At 32.3% G+C, this 21,359-nt stretch overlaps 1 protein-coding gene and 1 pseudogene across 1 annotated transcript; both read right to left on the minus strand.

The window, feature by feature from the left end:
* Window positions 1-10,643: 10,643 nt before the first annotated feature.
* Window positions 10,644-12,688, minus strand: LOC112098232 (annotated as a pseudogene).
* A 990-nt stretch (window positions 12,689-13,678) lies between these two features.
* On the minus strand, window positions 13,679-15,574 carry LOC112098136 (zeta-carotene desaturase, chloroplastic/chromoplastic-like). Its single transcript, XM_024183756.1, has 3 exons — window positions 15,445-15,574; window positions 14,814-14,938; window positions 13,679-13,828 (listed from the first exon to the last, which is right to left on the minus strand). Exons 1-3 carry the CDS (start codon window positions 15,572-15,574, stop codon window positions 13,679-13,681), a joined length of 405 nt encoding a protein of 134 aa, XP_024039524.1.
* Window positions 15,575-21,359: the final 5,785 nt, after the last annotated feature.

Here is a 21,359-nt window from a genome sequence, read left to right on the forward strand (position 1 = left end):
TCTCTAATAAATGCTAAAGTATTGGCTTAAATTTTTTAACCGGCACAGTAGACCCTTAAGCTATATATACTATAATGTCCCTCTTCTCTCACAGATTAAACCAATCTGATCTCAGAGTGAGTTGATACCATGACTTTGCATCATTCGTGATCAAAGGAGCATCATTACTAACTAATATAGGCTCGATCAATAGGCATGATAATAATTTTTTTTTATCTACAAACACTATTTTTCAAAATATTTTATCTTAAGACTAACTAAATATTTTTTAACTATGTAGATATAGGTTGTTTGATCTCTTTTAAATAGTGGAGATTACAAACAAACGGATGCGAATTAGTAGTGATGTTGAGTTCAGAAGATTGAAGTTAAGAAAATTAAGGGTTTCTTGATCTAGGGAAATTTCAAAAGAGTGAAGCGTCCTCAAAATCGGAAGACGAAAAATAAGGAAAGGGTAAGGGTGTATTTTCAAAGTAATTCTATTAGTAGATCTTTGAAGTAGGGGTGGGCAAATCAGGTTAGTTCGGTTTAAAACGGATTGAAACAATTTAATCCAAAAATTCTACCAACAACCACTTAAAATCCAAAAATCTTAATTCCAAACATCCTTAATAACAAATATCAACTACAAACCATCATTAACAATATTTCAACAATAACAATAACAATAATAACAACAACAACAACAATAATAATAACAACTATGAATTAGCAATTCAGCATATTGCCATATTCTAAATTTAAAAAAAAAACACAAATTAATTAATTAACAATCTCCAATTTAATTTATAATAACAGCAAAAATCCTCCCCAATTTAATTAATATCAGTCTCCAATTATTCAATTATCAGTCAATAGCAACAAACCCACTCCAATATAATTATAACAATCTCCAATTGTTCAATTATCAGTCAACAACAACAAATCCTCTCCAATTTGTCACGAACAGCCTCTAATTGTTTAATTTTCAGTCAACAACAACAAACTCACTCCAAATAATTGAACAATTGTTAATTAATTAATTAAAAATATCCAATTTAATTAATAACAACACCCAAGAGCAAGTCAGCAATAAACCCACTCCAAAATCCAAATATCAGTATAAACTAAGTGTCAAACCTTGATCGGTGGGAAGCTACAACGTCGGCAAAGCGTGACCATGTGGGGCTGAGTGAGACCGTCGACCGAGGGTGTGTGAAGGGAGAAGAGGGAGCAGGGAGGTAACGTGGTGTGTGTGAGTTTATATATATATATTAAAAGCTAAAACTTAAAAAAAAAAATTTAACTCAATCCAAACGCACACCTAGATTACTTCCGTTAAGAGCTGAATCCCACACTCTTGAGCCTTTGTCGTTCCAGTCAACTATAAAAACAAATCATTATTGAGTGTGAACAGACTTATTGATCACCAAATTTTCAAACTTGTCATCCTTATTGAATCTGCGTTCCCTTTTAATAAAATTTAAAAAAGTACAAATAATGAAACAAAGTTATGTTCCTTCAACAGTTGATAGAGTTACGCGGCTTCAACTTGCAAGTCCAGTCGGCATTTTCAAACTTGTAATACCCTTACAACTTGCTTTCCAAGATAGCTATAATTAATAATGACAATAGTCTCCCCTATAGCGACTAGTGAGCAACTTGTTTCGTGAAATTAACGGCATCTTCTCTCGCATTTTAAAAAAAAATTGAATTATATAACCCACCAAAACTATAAAAGAATTGTTAGTTTTTCTTCATTAAAATTAATATATTGCTCCTCATATTGAAAAATCAAAATTCAGAATAAGAATGATTGATACTTTTTATTTACTAAAATGAAAATAAAATATATGAAGCCTACATATTTTTTAAATTAAAAAATAAGAACTTTATTTTCTACGGGGAGTGTTGGGAATCAAGTTCTCATTATTTAAACTCTCAATTGTACTTCATCGAAATTTCATAATTTCACTTTTGTTCTCAATTAAAATATTATTGTAGTTATTATTCTTATTTTTATAGTTGTTGTTGATGATGATGGTGATAATGATGATGATGATGATACAAGATAATAAAATTAATGATAATTAAACCAATTTGAATTCAGAGTGAGTGAGTACCATTACTTCGCATCATTTGATATCAAAGGAGCATCATTACTAACTAATATAGGCTCGATCGAATTCATTATGCGAAGTATATTATCGGCTGTAGGTATGGAAATAAATTTTGTATCCACAAACACTATTTTTCAAAATATTTTAAGACTTGACTTAGCATTTTTTAACCATATATGTATAGGTTGTTTGACCTATTTTAAATAGTGGAGATTACAACAAATGAACAGATGTGGATTTGTAGAGTTGTTGAGTTCAGAAGATTGAAGTTAACAAAGGGTTTCTTTATCTAGAGAAAATTCGAAAGAGCGAAGTGTCTTCGAGATCAAAAGACGAAATAAGGAAAGGGTAAGGTTATACTTTCAAAATGAATCTGTTGAGAGAACTTTAAAGATTACTTCCGTTAAGAGCTGGATCCCACACTTGAGTCTTCGTCGTCTCAGTCAGTCAACTATAAGGACAAATTAATTTTGAGTGTGAAAGGACACAATTGATCACCAAATTTTCAAACTAGTGATCCTTATTGAATCTACATTCCCATTTGAAAAACAATAAAAGATTAACATTAATTTAACTTCATCTAAATTCCCATTTGAATCTGCATTCCCATTCCCTTGTTCTCTGGGAATGCACATAATCAAACAAAATCCTATCCGCATTTTCAAACTCGTGACCCTTCAAGCTTTCTATGACAACTATAATGAATAATTACAACAATGCTACCTAATAGTGAGAACTTGTTTGATGAAATTAACAGCTTCTTTTCTCTCATGTATTTTAAAAAAAATTAAATTATCAAAGTTTTTATTTCAAAATTAGTGCTATAGTTCATTAATTTTTCAAATTTTCCTTTTTCTTTCCACACAACAGATTGATTTGCCCTCCAAAAAATGTATTATATTGTTTAATATTGTAACTTCAAGAAACTTATAATAAATTTTTAAAGAGATAAATAGAGAATATCAGTCTCCCATCTACTCAAAATTAATATATATCATTAACTCTTGATTATTTTTATAAAAACTAATAACTTTTTTTGCAGCATAATTTTACAGTATCATCCTTGTTAGTAAGTATATTTTTATTCATATTTATTATAAATTAATTAAATCATATCAATGAAAATTGAAATAAAAATTGAAGTACTACAAATTAAAAAAATATGTTTTGGTGTGAATAAAAAATTGAAAATAAAAATATTTTTCTTATATTTTTTGTTATTTTTAAATTTTTCTTATAATAAATGTATATTTTATGTGCTCAACTTTTTCTTTAAATTTTTGTTATTAGGAGGATTTTTAGATATAATGAAAATTGTAAAGTAGTAAGTAATATATAATAATTTTAATAGAGAAAAGTAAAAAATCTCTTATTTTAAAATACAAGGAGAAAAATAATTAATTTCAAGACATTTTAGAAGATATTTCAATATGCGGTGGACCACAAACTCGAGTCTTTGTCATCTCAGTCAAACTAAAAGGACAGAATATTGAGGGCATGGCTAACGTGCAGAAGCTACAAGTAACAGCTTCGAACTTTCCCATTTCCATCACCTTGCATTGGGAGTTTGGGACCTCTTTCTCTCTCCTCTAGCAGCCGTGGAAGTTCCCCATTGGCTACTGTTACTTACAGAAGCTGTAACATAGACTTCTCCGAATATTGACCGCGAAGGGCTCAAGTGATTGTTCATTTCACAGCAATTGCCTTTTTTCTTTTTTTCTAATTATTGGGAAATAAGAACTTAGTATAACAAATATTATATCCTATACTTTATTGCTAAAAAATTACAAAACCTTATATTATATTATGTTTCCATATTTCTCCTTTATAGTGAAGACTCATACTTCTTCTCTAGTAAACGCTAAAGCATTGGCTTAAACTTTTTAACCAGCACAGTAGACCCTTAAGCTATATATACTATAATGTCTCTCTTCCCTCACAGATTAAACCAATCTATCTCATAGTAAGTTTGCATCAAAGGAGTATCATTACTAACTAATATAGGCTCGATCAATAGAGATGACAATAATTTTTTTATCTACGAACATTATTTTTTCAAAATATTATATCTTTAGACATAACTAAATATTTTTTAACCATATATGTATAGTTTGATTAAATAGTGGACATTACAACAAAACATATGCGAATTAGTTGTGATGTTGATTTCAGAAGATTGAAGTTAAAAAAATAAAGGGTTTCTTGATCTAGGGAAATTTCAAAAGAGTGAAGCGTCTTTTAGATCATGACGAAAAAAAAGAAAGGGTAAGGGTGTATTTTCAAAGTGATTCTATTGAAAGATCTTTAAAGATTACTTTCGTTAAGAGCTGTATTCCACACTCTTGAGCCTTTGTCGTCTCAGTCAACTATAAAGATACATTATTATTGAGTGTGAACATTCCGACTTATAGATCACCAAATTTTCAAACTTGTGATCTTCGTTGAATCTGCAATCCCTTTTGAAAAAAAAAAAAAAAAAAGGGGAAAACTGCAAATAATGAAACAAAATTCTGTTCCTTGATAGAGTTACGCGGCTTCAACTTGCAAGTGCTGTCGGCATTTTCAAACTTGTATGACCCTTCAACTTGCTTTCCAAGATGGCTATAATTAATAATGACAACCGAAGACGGCTACGTTTGCGGTACAAAAGTTGCACCATATTAGACGTTCTTTTTTGTTCTTATCCGAAGTAACCGTTGGATTCAAAGGAAAGTGATCAGACATTCAATAGCTTCACACGTGGACATTATAGGATACCGGTCAAATCGGTTAGTGCTCCTCCTCAATCAAACTCACAAGCATGGCTATCATCGTATCAGCTTGGAAACTTGTTACAAGTGACTAAGAGCAACAGGGTCCGCTCCTCTAGAGTCGGTTAGTGCTCAATAATGTTACAGGTTTTATAATCTATGTAACTGGTACGATCGCTGTCTCAAGTGGTAAACTTTTGAGGCACAAATTTAGAACGAAAAGTTCCCAATAAAATAAGTTATTTAATTAATTAAATAAGAATAAAATGAATTTGTGAAAAAAAATTTAAATTTAATTTTGAATTATTTTGACCAAAATTTAAGTTTTTTTTTTTAATTTGTTTAAGAAAATGCGTTGTAATTGTCTTGTTTTAATTGGAAAATCAATGAAAAAATTATGTAAAAAAAAAAAGCAAAACGCTTTGTTTTGGATGGAGGCCATAGATTCCAATATTTCCTTCACGAAAACTACAAAAAAATTATCAAAGGCATCAATTTCTACACTCTCACCGAGCAATACTCTTAACCCAGAAGAAAGTGTATAAACCAACCCCAATCAGTCCATCAATGTCGTCAACCTCATACAGCATAAAAAAAATATGTGTCCATTAAACCGTCTTTATTGAGCCATTAGACTATTCGTATCATCTTCCCGTCTCGTTGTAGTATTTTGCCGTTCAAAACTAGTTATCAATTGGGGAAAATGGGGACCAATCTGCAAGTCTTTAAAATAGAAAGAAACTTTAATTGGGCACTATGTTCACGGTGGCAGACCCAGCAGCAGCTATTTGTGCTTTAAAAATAATTTTACACATTCTAATTTTAATAAAAATATATATTACAAAATTACTTATCATATAAGTTACTGGACAATATATTATAAGTCAACATTATATAATTACTTTGAACACTTATATAGCCCAATCCTAATTCAATTTATTATTCTCATAACTTAAATATAAAAATTTTTATTTCCAACTTCTTAATTAATATGTAGATGAATAATAAGGAAATTAACTTTGAGAAAAAATTAAATACAAAATATGTGTAATACTTTCAAAAAAAATAAACAAAAGTATTGCACAAGATAATTTTTTTTGGGGGGGGGGGGGCTTTGGCCATTCTTCTTCTTCTCCTTCTCTCTCTCTTTTTTTTTTTTTGTAGTATTTATGGAACATTTTCTATTGTTATGTTCTCATTGCAAGTTATTTTGGGTGTAAAATTCAACATTGAAAATAAATTAAATAAAAAAATTAGTAACTAAAATTATGTTAAATTATTTTTTAACTTAATTTTTAATTATATTATTAGTATATGTTAGATCTCTTAAAAATCGAGTGTTGAATAATTTTATTAGTTTTTTAAACAAATAAAGTTAAATAACTTAAAAAATTTAAGTAAGGATATTTTTAAATTTTTAAACAGTATACAAAGTAAAGTTTATTTTCTTGTCAGTGGCAAATGATCACGACAAGAAATCTAAAGTAGAAACAGCAGAGCTCAACAAATCACTAAGAGAAAATAAGACCAATAACCAAGCAGATAAAAGAAAAGCAAAATAACCCATCTCAAATCACCACATGCACAATTTAAGGGGTTTGTGACATGGGTTTAAGCATGATTTAACAAGTGCCACCTGTGAATTGTCAGAGATTGTATTTTCATACACATGTCTAGGGGTGGGCATATTTTAACCGAACCGATCCAAACCGATCCAAACCGACCATTTGGTCGGTTTGGATCGGTTTCATTAGTAAAAAAACTGGTTTCGGTTTATTGGATTGCAAACCGACATCACTCGGTTTGGATTTCGGTTTGGAATGATTCCAAACCGATTCAAACCGATCCAATCCAAAAATATTATATAATTACATTATATTTTAAGTTAAGCAATCTAACTAATTATATTTATCATTTTATGCAGATTTTGACAAATCAAAACTAATTAGGCCATAAGTTTTGACGGACAAGATGCACAATATTTTAATTGTCAAATGTTGTTCAAGTTTATTTTAATTTTGTGAGTTTGTTTTGAATGAATATGTTAAGAACTTCTTTATTAGGATGTATTATACCGTAAACTTGTATGGATGTATCTTTAAATTGTTATGTAGATGTCAAAGTAGATATGAATAATATAAAAGAGGTATCAATTTGGATTACGGACACAAAAAAATAACAAATAATTTAGGTAAAATAATAAAAAAAGTGGGCTTTTAGCTAATAAACTCAAACTGAGAATCCAAACCGATCCAAACCGATCCAGTCGGTTTGGATCGGTTCGGTTTGAAAAATTTTTAAGTTGATATCGGTTTGAAAATATTTCAAACCGATAAGTTTGGATCGGTTTGAGAATATGTCTCAAACCGATCCAAACCGACTTTGCCCACCCCTACACATGTCAAATTTTCAAGTCCAACAAATTGTTATCTTTCTAAAGAGGCTAATATTATTATTATCTATGCATAGCATGCTATAAACAATTCATATTACTGGGCCTTTGTTTTGTGTACACAACATATGGACAGAGGAACAAATGCCTGAGCTAAAATCATCATATTCCAAAATATTCTATTAAATCAGCACCACAAAACGCGAACGCTAAACAGAATTGGAGCAATTTACCAAAGCTATTTGTCACGCAAAGCACTAGTACCTCAGAACCCAATTTGCAAAAAAGCACCAAAAATGAAAAATAACAAATGCCCAGATGAAAAATCAGGAAAAAAAAAATGCTCAAATCCAAATTACAACCCCATAAGTTGAGTCGTTCTCTTCGAACTGAATTAAAAATAAATAAAAAAATTAAAATGGGGAGATTGACCTCAAACTTTGGAAACAGAAGCGACAGCGATCTGTTTCTTGTCTGGAGTGTCCATTTCTATAATCTACTTTGTCCGTTTTCAGTTGCTCTGCCACAGAGCTTCTTCCCTCTGAAGCTGAAGCTCACACACACTCGCAAAACGAAAGCATTTTTTATTGATTGAGAGGCGGGAAGGCGGGAAAATGAGAGAAATTTGCATTTGTTTTCTCTTGGTTTGGTCATACTTGTGCGGGCCCCAGCTTGACAAGCGGTATTATTACTATTTGTATAATTTACATGACGCGTGTCACGCAATGACGATAAAAAATATATATATATTGTTAATTTTTCACTTAACATTGAAATATCATATAATTTTTCCAATTTTATGGTTATTTTCTCGCCCTTATGCCACATTCTTTTGATCAAATAATACAGTAAAACTTTTCTATAATCATAATATTAGAGCCAAATTAACTTTATTTCTGTAAAGAGGCTATAGCTTAATAAAGGTAAAATTATAAAAAAAATATTATTTTGACTCAGTTATCTTTAGTGCAAGTGATATAAAGTACAAATATATGATAATTAATTAATGAACTATGTCAAATACAATATGCTAACAATGATAAAAAAAGATAGACATAATTTCAAGAAACTATGTATTTATGTAGTGCTGGGATTATACAAAATTATCTTAAAAGTGTAAAGAGTAAAGTATTATTCTGATTAATTTATAAAAAAATTATTTTATCTTAATCTTTAATGCAACATAGCTTTTTCTTTTCTTAACAACAAAGCATTGTTTCAAATAATAATTATTGGATTCAAATCATGTCCTAGGCATTTTTTCTTCTAGTCGTCTTAAACTTTTAATGATTTATTGGGATGTGTCAATCATTAATGAAATTAAATAACTAAGACTTTGTTTTAATTAACGTTTACATAAATAGACATCAAAACTCAAGTGTGATTCTTATCAATTTTTTCCTGCAAATTCTTTTCCTCTCAACTATTCATATTTTGACATTAATTTCCAGCAAATTATTAAAAAAAAAAAGAAGCGTAAAATGGAGAAAAGTGATTGACAACAAGGTTTGCATCTTAATTTCAAAATTTTCCTTTCTTTGCTATTTTTGTGAGTTCTACAATTGTTGTTTTCACTCTCAGCTGCAGTTCAATGAACTCTATTAATAACCATGAAGCTTAATGTATCAATTCCAGTACGAGAAGTCCTTCTACGCATGTTACAACACTTTTTGGTCATTATAGGTTGCAAATGTTCCGTAATGTACTCATTCATATAACGGAAACGCTATTATCAATAATGAAAGTTGACTAAGTTTGTAAATTCTATTTAACGAAAAAGTAACATAAATTTAGTTGAACAAGAGGTAATCAATATGTAATCTATGAAACTAGGGTGTGACTAAGTTACATAGTAATGTAACTTACATGAACACAAAAATAATTAGTTTTTAAACTACAAGTAATTTTGGAACTGCTCTTAAATTGATATAAGTTTTATTATTATGTAACTTAGCAAGGTCAGGTATTTTAATAATAGCACATCACTATTGTTTCATGTGAATGATGCAATTGGATTAGCCAATACATACTGTCATCCCCGGGAGATGCTATGGCAATAGCTTACTCTACCGTGCCAATGTCATTAGTATTAATCTGTTGAGCCTAAGACCAGATCTAAGCTGATCTAGATTCCCCAAGATCGCACACCACACAGTGATTAATGAATCAAGAACAATAAACCATCAAAGAATCGCAAACTTACATGTCGGGTTACATGTAATAAATGTTTTAATTATTAGATGATTCATAATGTTAGACCATTTTTTGTATGTTTTGTAATCTACGTTTGATAATTTAATTAGCTGATAAACATTTGAATAATATTATTTCATTAGCTATGTCATTGATCCCCAGGAAAAAAAAAAAAAAAAAACCCAATTTGGGATGTTATACATTACTTTTTCATTACTTCCCATTTTAGATTAATATTTATCACATATATTCTTAGCAACTTGTAACCCTTTTTGCTAAGGGTGAAATGTGTTTGTTACCCCTTCTATTTCTGAGATTGTCCTTACAATAAGGATGCCGGCCCCAATGTCAAAAACTGCTATCTCTAGGTGTAAATTCCTTATAAAATTCTTTTTTAATTGAAATTACTTAAATAATTGAAGATAAATTAATTTTTTATTTCATTCAAATAAAAAAAAATAATTAAACACTTAAATAAGCTATCCTTTTAATTTTTTTTTTTACACCCATCCAGTTTCATAATTTATATTTATAATTTAAATTTTAATGGAAAATATTTTTTTGAAAAATTTTAAGAATTAAGAATTATGGGGATAAAAATTATGTAATAAGAACAAAATAATTTAAAATTTTAAAATTTGCATGTATTATGAACAAAAACTTGAAAGAAATACTCTTTTCAGGGTGAGATTTAATCAGAAAAAGATTAATTTTCATTTATGGATCAGTATTTTATAAATTAAACAGAGGTATTTTAAGAAATAGAATTCAAAAGGCATGGGAACAAGGGCATTGGGTTTCCTTTTGTTTTGTATGGATTGGGAAAAATACACGGACAGACAAAGGGAACAGTCATTATAATGCTGCGGAGCTTGTCGGAGATTCCCTGCCCATTTGTAGCTTAGACTCCTGGGGTTTTGTTCATGTCTTTTCTGTATCCCACTTTCTCATGCAGCAGATGTACATATGATGAGATGAAAACAACAGCAAAAATTGCTGTCTCATAAGAGAAATAGTCATACATAGTTGGTTAGGCCTCCAGTCCATTAACTTAATAATGAATTTTACGAAAATTGATTATCTCATTGGAATTACATAGATATTGGAAATCATTACTCCAGCCCCACCATGCCAACCATTTACTTAGTTCATCAGTAAAAGCTGGATTTTCCATTTGTTCTTGAGATTCAAATTAAGGCAACAAGTTGCTCATTCTATATTATCTATGTAATCCTGTAAAAGTGAAGGGCGTTTAGATGTGGAAAAACCTTACTCCTGCCGCAACACCTCAAACAGATTGTGATCAGACAAGACTTAGTTCATCATTAGTAGTAGTTGGAGCTTCCATTTGTTCTAGAGATTTAAAGGCAGCAAGCTGCTTCCTCAGTGCTACTAATTCTTCCCCGGCATTGCATATGTAGCCTGAGGCTTGTCTACCAGACAAAGTTGCTCCTTCCATACTATCTATGTAATCCAGTGAGAGTGAAACCATTTAGAAGACGTATCTCTTTCTTTCCAATATTTAGAATGAAACAATTATATACAGTTACCTGTTTTGCATATGAGCCGGTGAGGAAGAAGTTCTTCACTGGTGTCTTTTGATCACGTCTGAAGGGGTCTTTACCAGGTCCCTCACCGCACATAGATTGCCCGATTTTGACGAAAGATGACCAAATAACTTCCAAACCTTGGGATGATGGAAATGGAGCTAAAACCTAATAAAAGGAACCGTGAATGGATAGTATGGACTCATGTATATTATCCAGAAAGTTGCATGACCTTTTGTGGTACTCAGGTCACTAAAAAACGTGAGATAAACATCTAGGATAAGAAAAGCAAAAAAGCATAACCTAATACGTATTATATGAATTGAAGGTGTCACTGAACGCTACCAACCTGCTTTGCCACTCTCCTTATGATTTCATCATTTGGTAAGGGCATATAAGGATCTCCAGGCGTCAAAACGCGTCTGAAAGATAATATGGTTATAGTAAACAACATGGAATACAAAGACACTTGGCAAAAGGAAGTCAATCAGATTCCATGCACAAAAAATAACTAATAATGACGACGATAAGAAATTTTTCACACCGGAGCCTTCTCTATAGTAGTCTTCTGGTGAAGTAAGTGCTAGATCTGCAAAGCAAGAGAAATCTGCATCTGGAGTATATAAAAGGTTATCTAACCCCACAGCTTGCCTCAATTGCCTACATGTTCAAAACAAGGATCTATTAAAAAATGGAAATTTCTTCAATGCATTAGTGAAGGGAAGTGAAGTGAAAGCGGATTTCTTAAGCCTTCACAGAGCATCTTGTGTTTGAATTCCGGTAACCTCACAAAAGATTAGAGCATCACCTTGACCGTTCTAGGTCTTGCAACTCAGTAACCCAACCATTGTATCTAAGCTGCACTGTGACAACATGAACTCCAACGAGCTCATAAATATTGTTGAAAAATTTCATTTCCCTCCAGCCTCCACAATGATGAAAGCAATCTTTTAATTCCAGGGACATCACATGCTGCCATTAAATAAGAAGTTGAATAAAGAAAAATCGTTCAACTAAATGATTCAGGAGTTAAAAAAAAATGTAGAAGTAGAAATAAATAACAAAGATTTAACCATAAACCTGCAACATTTGCATCAGCTTGCACAACCTTCTTGTCAGTGGCCTGAAATAGAATGAGAACTTGAAAGACAGTAAGCATAAAAGAATAAACTCAAAGAAGCTGCTTCTTACAGATGATATAAACAACAAATTTACAAATGTCAGGTCATTGCATTAGCTCCATGCCTCCATCAGAGGGAATATTAGTAGATGCATAAAAAAATAATTAGAGCCACATGTGAAACAATTTACCTTAGACATGGCAAGTGCTTTAACAAATGTTTCCCCGTTAGCAGATTTATCATAAAGTATCTCTCTGCATCCCCACCTAAGATGGAACCTGTTCTCACAAGAACAGATCCCAAGGTTGGGAAAATCAGTTCATCATAGGAGAAAACAAATAAGATTAACAAATCACTACAATGGTGTGAACCCGTAAATACAAACGTACCTGCCCCCTTTTTCTGTGATATATTTTCTTATGGGCCCACTCAAATAAACATCCGGAGAACCCGAGCATCAGCAATAGGGAAGCCTCGGTCTTAGTCGCAAATAGTGCAAGTATGGTAAGCGTACAATGAGCACTGATGTTATCACAATCAATAAACCCAAGGGCATACGCAACAGGATCCCACATTCTTTGGATACTTGTCCGTGTACCACCCTTGGACAAAAACCAATCAGAGAAGCTTATGTGTAAGAAGAAATGAAGTTTTAGGTAAAATAACAATTTGTAGGAACAGGGATTGAAATTCAACAGACAAGGAAATATGATATCATTCTTACACTATCCAAATCTCATATGTCCTTCAAGGCTCCATCAGGATCAACAAGTGCCTTTACAACAGGACTCAGAGCAAGAGCAAGAGCATTTCTTGCTTTATCTTAAGTCTGCACTTGAGCAATATACCAGGCAAAGTACATCAAAAGAGAATCCAAAAGAGGCAAGAAGCTTCAACATGAAAAAAGGAGTACTGCCTCATCATACTGCTTTGCAATCACAGTGCAAAAGATAACATCAACAAATCAAAATCGACCAAAAATCCATATGCACTACCTTAAGCTGATTTGTAGACAAAAATGTGCGAATCCCATGTAACGGAGCTCCAATCAGAAACCGGAAATCAAGTTCTGGAGTTGAAAATCAAAATCATGAACCAAATCAGAGTTATTATTGAATTTGACAATCCATAAACCAATAGAAGGTGATGTCAAACCATCAAGCATAACTACCCACCAAGCAAAACTATTAGTAGTTTTAAGTGATCAAGAAATAACCATACCACCAATTTCACCACCCTTATTTACAAATGTATGAGTATGATCCTTCATGAGTAAATTTTTGTCCACACCTACCTGTCGAAATGCTTGAAAAACTATCAGATCATAAACACAGGCTCCAGTTAAAGAGGATCTATGATTCTGATCCATCATGTTATTTGAACAACATTTTCGAATTTTGGTACAACCCTAAGCTATAATCAGTTGTAGTGGTACAACCCTAAGCTATAATCAGTTATCATCACTACAAATGATATGGTCAAGAGGAATGATAGTTCTTGTTTCAAGTATCTCAAATCATAATTCTTTTGCATGGCTTGTGTGCTTTTATAATCATTCAAATACGCATATCCACAACTAAGCAAGCTTTACCATTTTCATCAATCGGAAGAGATTATTGTAGCATCCAAAGAAAACGTGCAGGCCCATTTCAATATGGTTTTCACGTTTATCGACAAATGAACCCACTTTACCACCAATAAAAGACCTCGACTCATATATATCCACCTGGAAGAAAGGAAAAGTTAAAAAAAAAAAGTGTTGAGAATTATGTTTGATTAAACTTAATTCTTTCCCCAAGAAATCTCCACACACTGATCTTATTGAAACAAGAATGAATACCCAAGATAGTAATCAGAAATAAAGCAAGAGTGTTTAGACAGAAATAGAGATTAAAAGCATAGAATAAACCGGACACAAGGAGAATTATAGAGGTTCGGCTGGGTAGCCTACATCCTCTTGAGAAACAGAAGCCATAGCTTTTCTTTGATGCTTAACAGATTACAAGACTTAGAGAGTTTGTTACAAAGAACGTTGGTTATCTAAACTTGGCCTTGGAGACCTTATATACAGCTCTCGAAGGATCCAGATAAGTGTGCTGCTTGCCAGCTCTTGTTCTGGGTTTGTTGAAACAAACCCAGAAAGTTCCCGCCAAGGCTAACCGTTGATAACAGCCTTTTAATTAGAAACGACACTTGCTGCTGCCGTTTAACTAAAGCTTGAATCCGTAGATGCTCGTGCAATTCACGTGCATTACTTAAGCTATTCGTGTGACAGGATATGGTTGTCATATGCACAGCATTATCTGTCTGATTGCTTTGTCGTTACTTGATTAATCCTAGACACGACAAAGTCATCTTCTCCGTAAGCTCTTAATTCAGGTTCACAATTAACAAAAAGGAATAAAAATTCTTCTAATTTCTTACACCATCAACAAAATCAGAATAACACATACTAGTTCAAAATGAAATAAAGTTTGTGAATTGAAATAATGCCAACTCCTAAGAAAAATTATGACTGCTGATATTTTTTCCGAAACGCTGATAAAAGCCTCTGCTATTTACTTTGAAAAAATTGAGGTTAGAAGCCAATTTACTTGAAATTTTTGAGTTTAGGCAAGAGGATGAATGGTAAAACTGAAACATATTAGGGAAAAATGTACTTCAGAGGCCAATGAAAGCATTCAGAAGATTGAAAACTAAATGAGCAAAACCTCGTGGCCATGATCCAACAATTCCACTGCTGTTGACATGCCTGCAAGCCCAGCTCCAATAATAGCCACTTTCAGCTTTGGTCCTCTATAATGTTCCGGTTCTGGTAGAAACAAACCCTTGGGAGCTGCCAAGTATACCATCCAATTATCCACAGTGATAATGGAAATATATATTTGTTTAAAGGTACTAAATTCCTAAACATGAAATGTATCCAAAAAGAGACACAAAGCAGAATTGAGTAAGCATTTCAATTCCCAATAAATTTCAAGAATACAAAATACTCGGTCTGTTCTTCAATTCCTTTAATAAAATTTCCACTAGAGGCTACGCAAGCCACTCAATAACACGCCAAAGCCAGATTTTAAACGTTATCTTTATCTTTAACTCCAATCCATAAACAATTCTGCCACAAATTCAATCCAAAATTGTTCAACTGCACCGCCAATTCTCCATCAATTCCCTCAAAAATTCATAATTGCCAAACACTGCAAACCAAAAAGAGCTTCCAGCAATAAACGCATAAAAATCCGCCAAACAACATAAAACAAAATACCTAGAAACCAGAAAAGCCAAAAGATCAATGCTTGGCAAACAAGCAAATCAAATAAAACAAAAAGAAGAGAAATTTACCATTAACGCTCATATCAGAAACATTCGTGTCCAAAGAAGCCCGTACGTGGAATCGTGGACCCTTCACTTGAACCCGAGACCATTTAACGCCAGTAACTGAAGTTGCAGGAAGCAGAAGTGAAGAACCCATATTGCAAATCCTGAGCTGAAATCAAGAAATTCAATTGGAACTCAATTCAACTCAACCCAGCTGAGCTCTCTTTTGCTTCAATAACAAAGTGTTTTTCTTTTATATCAACAAAGATTTGTCAACATCAACAAAATTTAACTAAGAAACTAAAATAATAAAAGAGGGCACCTTTGAGTTTAAGAATCTAACAAGATGCTAAGGAAGAGAGTTTTGTCAGGGAACTGTTTCGGAGAGGTTGGCCAAGTGCTTTTTTGTTTGTTTGTTTGTTTTTTTTTTTTTTTTTTTTTATCATTTTGGCCCTTTTCATTAATACACAACATTAGTACTCGCGAAGAGCACAAAATGTTGGTGACTTTGTCACTAACGATAATGGATGGAGCGACCAAAGCAACCAACTAAATTTTAAAGAGAGGGAATGACAAGCAATATTTTAATTGGGTGATTAATTAATGTATTATCAAGCAATTGCATTTATTTATTTAAACGAGGGTTTGGCTACAATGCCGTTGGCATTGTAGCCGGCACCATGCCGGGCTCTCAAAAAGAGAGCCCGGCTGTCTTTGGCTGCCATCTGGCAGCCAAAGACTTGGTGCAGCCAGTTAACAAACCGGTTGCACCATATTTTTTTAAAAAATATATTAAAAATATAATATAAAAATAAAAAAATTAAATAAAATGTCAAAAATAATTTTTTATAATATAATTAATAGCAAAAGATAAAGAAATTAAATAATATAATACAAACCCTATAATACAATATAATATAATTAAATAAAATGGCAAAAAATAAAGAAATTGAAAATGAAAAAAATAGTATTTCAGGTTTAACGTCAGTTGTTGCATGTCCGATGTCTCGATTGCATGTTTGACGTAAGATGTTGCATGTGTTGAATAAAGCCAAAATAAAGAATATTCTCGAATATTCTCGTCCGTTTCATGTTTGACGTCGAAGTTGCGAACTTTACGTGATAAGTTGTATATTTCGCGTGAAGTGTTGTAAGTTTCATGTTTAACGTCCGTTGTTGCATGTCGGACGTCACGGTTGCATGTTTGACGTAAGCTGTTGCATGTCTTGAATAAAGACAAAATAAAGAATATTCCCGAATATTCTCGTCCGTTTCATGTTTGACGTCGAAGTTGCGAACTTTACGTGATAAGTTGCATATTTCGCGTGAAGTGTTGCAAGTTTCATATTTAACGTCAGTTGTTGCATGTTCGACGGTTGGATTTCATGTTTGACATACGATGTTGCATGTTTTGAATAAAACCAAAATAAAGAATATTCCCAAATATTCTCGTCCGTTTCATGTTTGACTTCAAAGTTGCAAACTTTACGTGATAAGTTGCATATTTCACGTGCAGTGTTACAGGTTGCATGTTTAACGTCCGTTGTTGCATGTCGAACGTCACGGTTGCATGTTTGACGTAAGCTGTTGCATGTCTTGAATAAAGCCAAAATAAAGAATATTCCCGAATATTCTCGTCTGTTTCATGTTTGATGTCGAAGTTGCGAACTTTACGTGATAAGTTGCATATTTCTCGTGAAGTGTTGCAAGTTTCATATTTAACGTTAGTTGTTGCATGTTCGACGGTCGGATTTCATGTTTGATGTAAGCTGTTGCATGTCTTGAATAAAGTCAAAATAAAGAATATTCTCGAATATTCTCGTCTGTTTCATGTTTGACGTCGAAGTTGCAAACTTTACGTGATAAGTTGCATATTTCACGTGCAGTGTTGCAGGTTGCATGTTTAACGTCCGTTATTGCATGTCGGACGTCCTGCTTGCATGTTTGACGTTCGATGTTGCATGTTTTGGATAAAGCCAAAATAAAGAATATTCTCGAATATTCTCGTCCGTTTCATGTTTGACGTCGAAGTTGCAAACTTTACGTAATAAGTTGCATATTTCGCGTGAAGTGTTGCAAGTTTCATATTTAACGTCAGTTGTTGTATGTTCGACGGTTGGATTTCATGTTTGACGTAAGCTGTTGCATGTCTTGAATAAAGCCAAAATAAAGAATATTCTCGAATATTCTCATCCGTTTCATGTTTGACGTCGAAGTTGCAAACTTTACGTGATAAGTTGCATATTTCACGTGCAGTGTTGCAGGTTGCATGTTTAACGTCCGTTGTTGCATGTCGGACGTCACGGTTGCATGTTTGACGTAAGCTATTGCATGTCTTGAATAAAGCCAAAATAAAGAATATTCCCGAATATTCTCGTCTGTTTCATATTTGACGTCGAAGTTGCGAACTTTACGTGATAAGTTGCATATTTCGCGTGAAGTGTTGCAAGTTTTATATTTAACGTAAGTTGTTGCATGTTCGACGGTTGGATTTCATGTTTGACATATGATGTTGCATGTTTTGAATAAAGCCAAAATAAAGAATATTCCCGAATATTCTCGTCCGTTTCATGTTTGACGTCAAAGTTGCATAATTTACGTGATAAATTGCATATTTAACGTGACTTGTTGCGGGTTTCATGTTTTACGTCTATTGTTGCATGTTGGACGTCACGGTTGCATGTTTGACATTAGATGTTGCATGTCTTGAATCAAGCCAAAATAAAGAATATTTCCGAATATTCTCGCTTGTTTTATATTTGACATCAAAGTTGCATACTTTACGTGATAGGTTGCATGTTTGACGTAAAATATTGTAGGGTAGGTTTATATAAAATAACTAATTATAAAATGAGAGTGCATTTCAAAATTCCTTGACAAATCAAGTGATAATTTATAACTAAACTTATTTTTTTCAAATTTTTTATTATTAATTAAGTTTAATTAAGCCAATCTATTAAGAAACAAATGAAAATATATTAAAATTAAATTAAATGCAACTTTTACCCAATAAATATATTTAGGAATATATCTAATTAAATTGGTACACAAATTACAAATGTTTTCAAGAAATTACACACATAAGTTTAATAGTCTAACTATTTTTTATATGATTGATAAAATGATGGCTTTGGAAAGAACTTGTGATTTGAAAAGAAAAATCTAGTTAATTATAATAAAATTACATATCTAATCCAACCTTTTTTCCTTATTTTAGTCAGATAATAGTTTTGAAAATAATTTGATAATTCAAGTGATAATGTCTATTCTTATTTGTTGTATAATATTTTTTTAGGTGCATTTCATTTTATTTTTATTTTTTTAGAGAATCTAATCATGGTGGATATTTTAAATTACTAAGTCATGAAAATTTTGAATTCAATTGAAATTTACAATCTTTTATGAATGAAAATATACAGCAAGACAAAAAAATTGAGAGATAAAAAGAAAATGTGGTAGAAAGAAAAGGCAACATCAATATGATCATTTTCTAAGAAAAATTAAGGCAAAATCTTCCAAGTAATATGGTCAATTTCAATAAAATTACAACTTACTAGAGTAAATCCATCTACTAAACATCCAAAGTTCACAACATAATATTTGAATATCACCAATAACATCCCCAATCCTAAAGATTGCAACAAATTCATGTAACATTTGAGGGTATTGTTTGGGGGTAAAAATAACGTGACCAAGTACACATAAGTAGAACGTGCACCCCTCAGTCGGCCTAAGGCGACTCCTTGAGGAAAGTCTTCCCCGATGAGTTGAGCATTGGAGGGTTTATGTTAGAAAAATCTCCGACATCCCCTAACTAGTTGTTATGAACGCAAGCATCCTTGGAGAAAGAGCTTGAGGTCCCAAGAGCCTATTCGATAAGAAAGATAGAAGTACAAACCGACTCCCCAACAACTACTAATTTAAGTGTTGGCGTGGTTGTCTGGTCGCTTCACAGCTCGACGAGAATTCAACATCAACAAATATTTTAGAACCTAGTGTATCTTCAATCATTTTGGATTAAATTCTATGACACTTTTTTCTTTTCTTCTCTTTTTTTGTGAAAACAAATTTTAGTACACTTATTTTAAAAGAAATTTGTTAATGAAAAACAAAATAATGACAATGAAGAGCACTCATTTATAAAAATAAGCTACAAATAGAAAAACAAAATTCATATAAGTAGAATCTCCCAAAAACTAAAAGCATTGTCGAATTGAGTTACAAACTAATAATAATTTCATCAAAGTTTGTAAACCAAAGATTGTCCTAATATCAAAAAGTTTCCAATAAAACACTCCAACTGAATTCTCCCCTGGAAATAATTAAAATTTTCAAGTTAGTCAATAAGAAAAAACAGCCATCAATCATAATAAGAAGCAACAGCAAATTACACTAAAAAAATGGCAGAAAAAAGCACCAAAACAACAAATATAAACAAGAAACAACAATTAAAAAAAACCCAAAAATGGCATAAAAAGATGCTCAAAGCAGCAATAAATTTATAAAAAATACCCTAAAATAGCAGTGAAAAGTGCTTTAAAAAGCATTAAAAAATCCAAAAACAATAGTAAACATGCCTAGAAACAGTAGAAAAAACCCCCTAAAATAGCAAGAAAACTGCCTAAAACTAGAAAAAAAATCTAACAGCAAAATCTTCCATTGCCAGATAAAGCTACGAAAGAAAAGAAATAAAATTCATAAAGAGTCAAAGCTAACATACTGACCACTTGCTAGAAATTAAGCTATAAATCCCAAATTTTTACACAAATTAGTATCTGAAACAAGATTGGTTTGATATATGATAGTCAAGTAAAATACCTATAAAGTAGTACAAATTCAGCAAACCTAATGGCTTCACTCCACTGATTTTCTTAAGACTCCAGTGATGAGAAGCTGCCAACAGAATGATAAATTGAGGTTTGACAGGAAGCACACAAACTAAACAAGATACATAACAACTTTGTTATCCATGTTACACCCTAGAACCATTTCTAGGAATATTTGTTAGAATAGCCACCATAACAGTTGATGAGCAACATAAAACAGAGACAACAACAAAACCAGCAACCTGCAAAGTGCCAATTCTTCCATAATTAAATCAGATACACAATAGAAATAATTTACTATTAAAATCCCAAATTCATTTTATCTTCTTCCTGCATTTTCTCATCAATCAAACATAAAAGAGAGCTCCTATCGACACATGCAAACAGCACCCACCATCTTGTCGCATTCAAACACAACCCAAGATCACAAAAGTTAATTTTCTAGATTTAGTTAACCAAAGAAAATATACCATCAACTGGATCACCTTATAAATCAAATACAATTCCACAATATTACCAACCTCCCAAAAAAAAAAGGCACAAACTTTAAAATGAAAACAACAACACCATGAAAAATAAGCAAAAGTGGGTATTTAAATCAAACATGATAGAATGCAACAAAAGCAAAAAAGCTTTCGATAGAAGCCAAAGCTAGATGGGGTACAAGCAAGCTAGGAGGTACCAATTAAAGATGCTTCATTCAAGAACAGAAAAGCTACCAGAATGATAAAAGTAGAAAAAATGAAACAATAAACAGAAAATTGGGTGAAAGCTGCAACAATAGTTTCAATCACTTAACAGTACCAGCAAACTTATAGTAAACTTTAAGAACTAGATGTTTAAGCCACAGATAATGGGGACGTACCCATGAGGATAAAGACACAAGCGTGAGACCAGTAAAGCCGCCCATCCTTAACTTGTGCAGGAAACAAAGTCGAATGAAAAAGGAGGCAACGACGGTAGCGACGAAAACAGCTGGATCGGAAGCGAACAGCTCAAGATGAAAGCAACAAGTTAATGGATTGGATTGTGTGCGCGAGATGTGGCTTCGATTTTATTTGATTAGTCAAGAAATCGAAGAGAGAAATTTGAGAGAAATTTGTGATTTCTGAG

This window comes from Citrus clementina, unplaced genomic scaffold, assembly GCF_000493195.1.
Source record: "Citrus clementina cultivar Clemenules unplaced genomic scaffold, Citrus_clementina_v1.0 scaffold_5, whole genome shotgun sequence".
NCBI lineage: Eukaryota > Viridiplantae > Streptophyta > Magnoliopsida > Sapindales > Rutaceae > Citrus > Citrus x clementina.

Excerpts from the sequence above, each read along its gene's own strand:
- LOC112098136 (XM_024183756.1), bottom strand. The coding sequence starts at position 15,574 with ATGGGTTCTTCACTTCTGCTTCCTGCAACTTCAGTTACTGGCGTTAAA. Across the intron at positions 14,939-15,444 it reads TTCTGATATGAGCGTTAATG|CTCCCAAGGGTTTGTTTCTA; the intron begins GTAAATTTCTCT and ends TATACTTGGCAG. Across the intron at positions 13,829-14,813 it reads TGTTGGATCATGGCCACGAG|GTGGATATATATGAGTCGAG; the intron begins GTTTTGCTCATT and ends CCTTTCTTCCAG.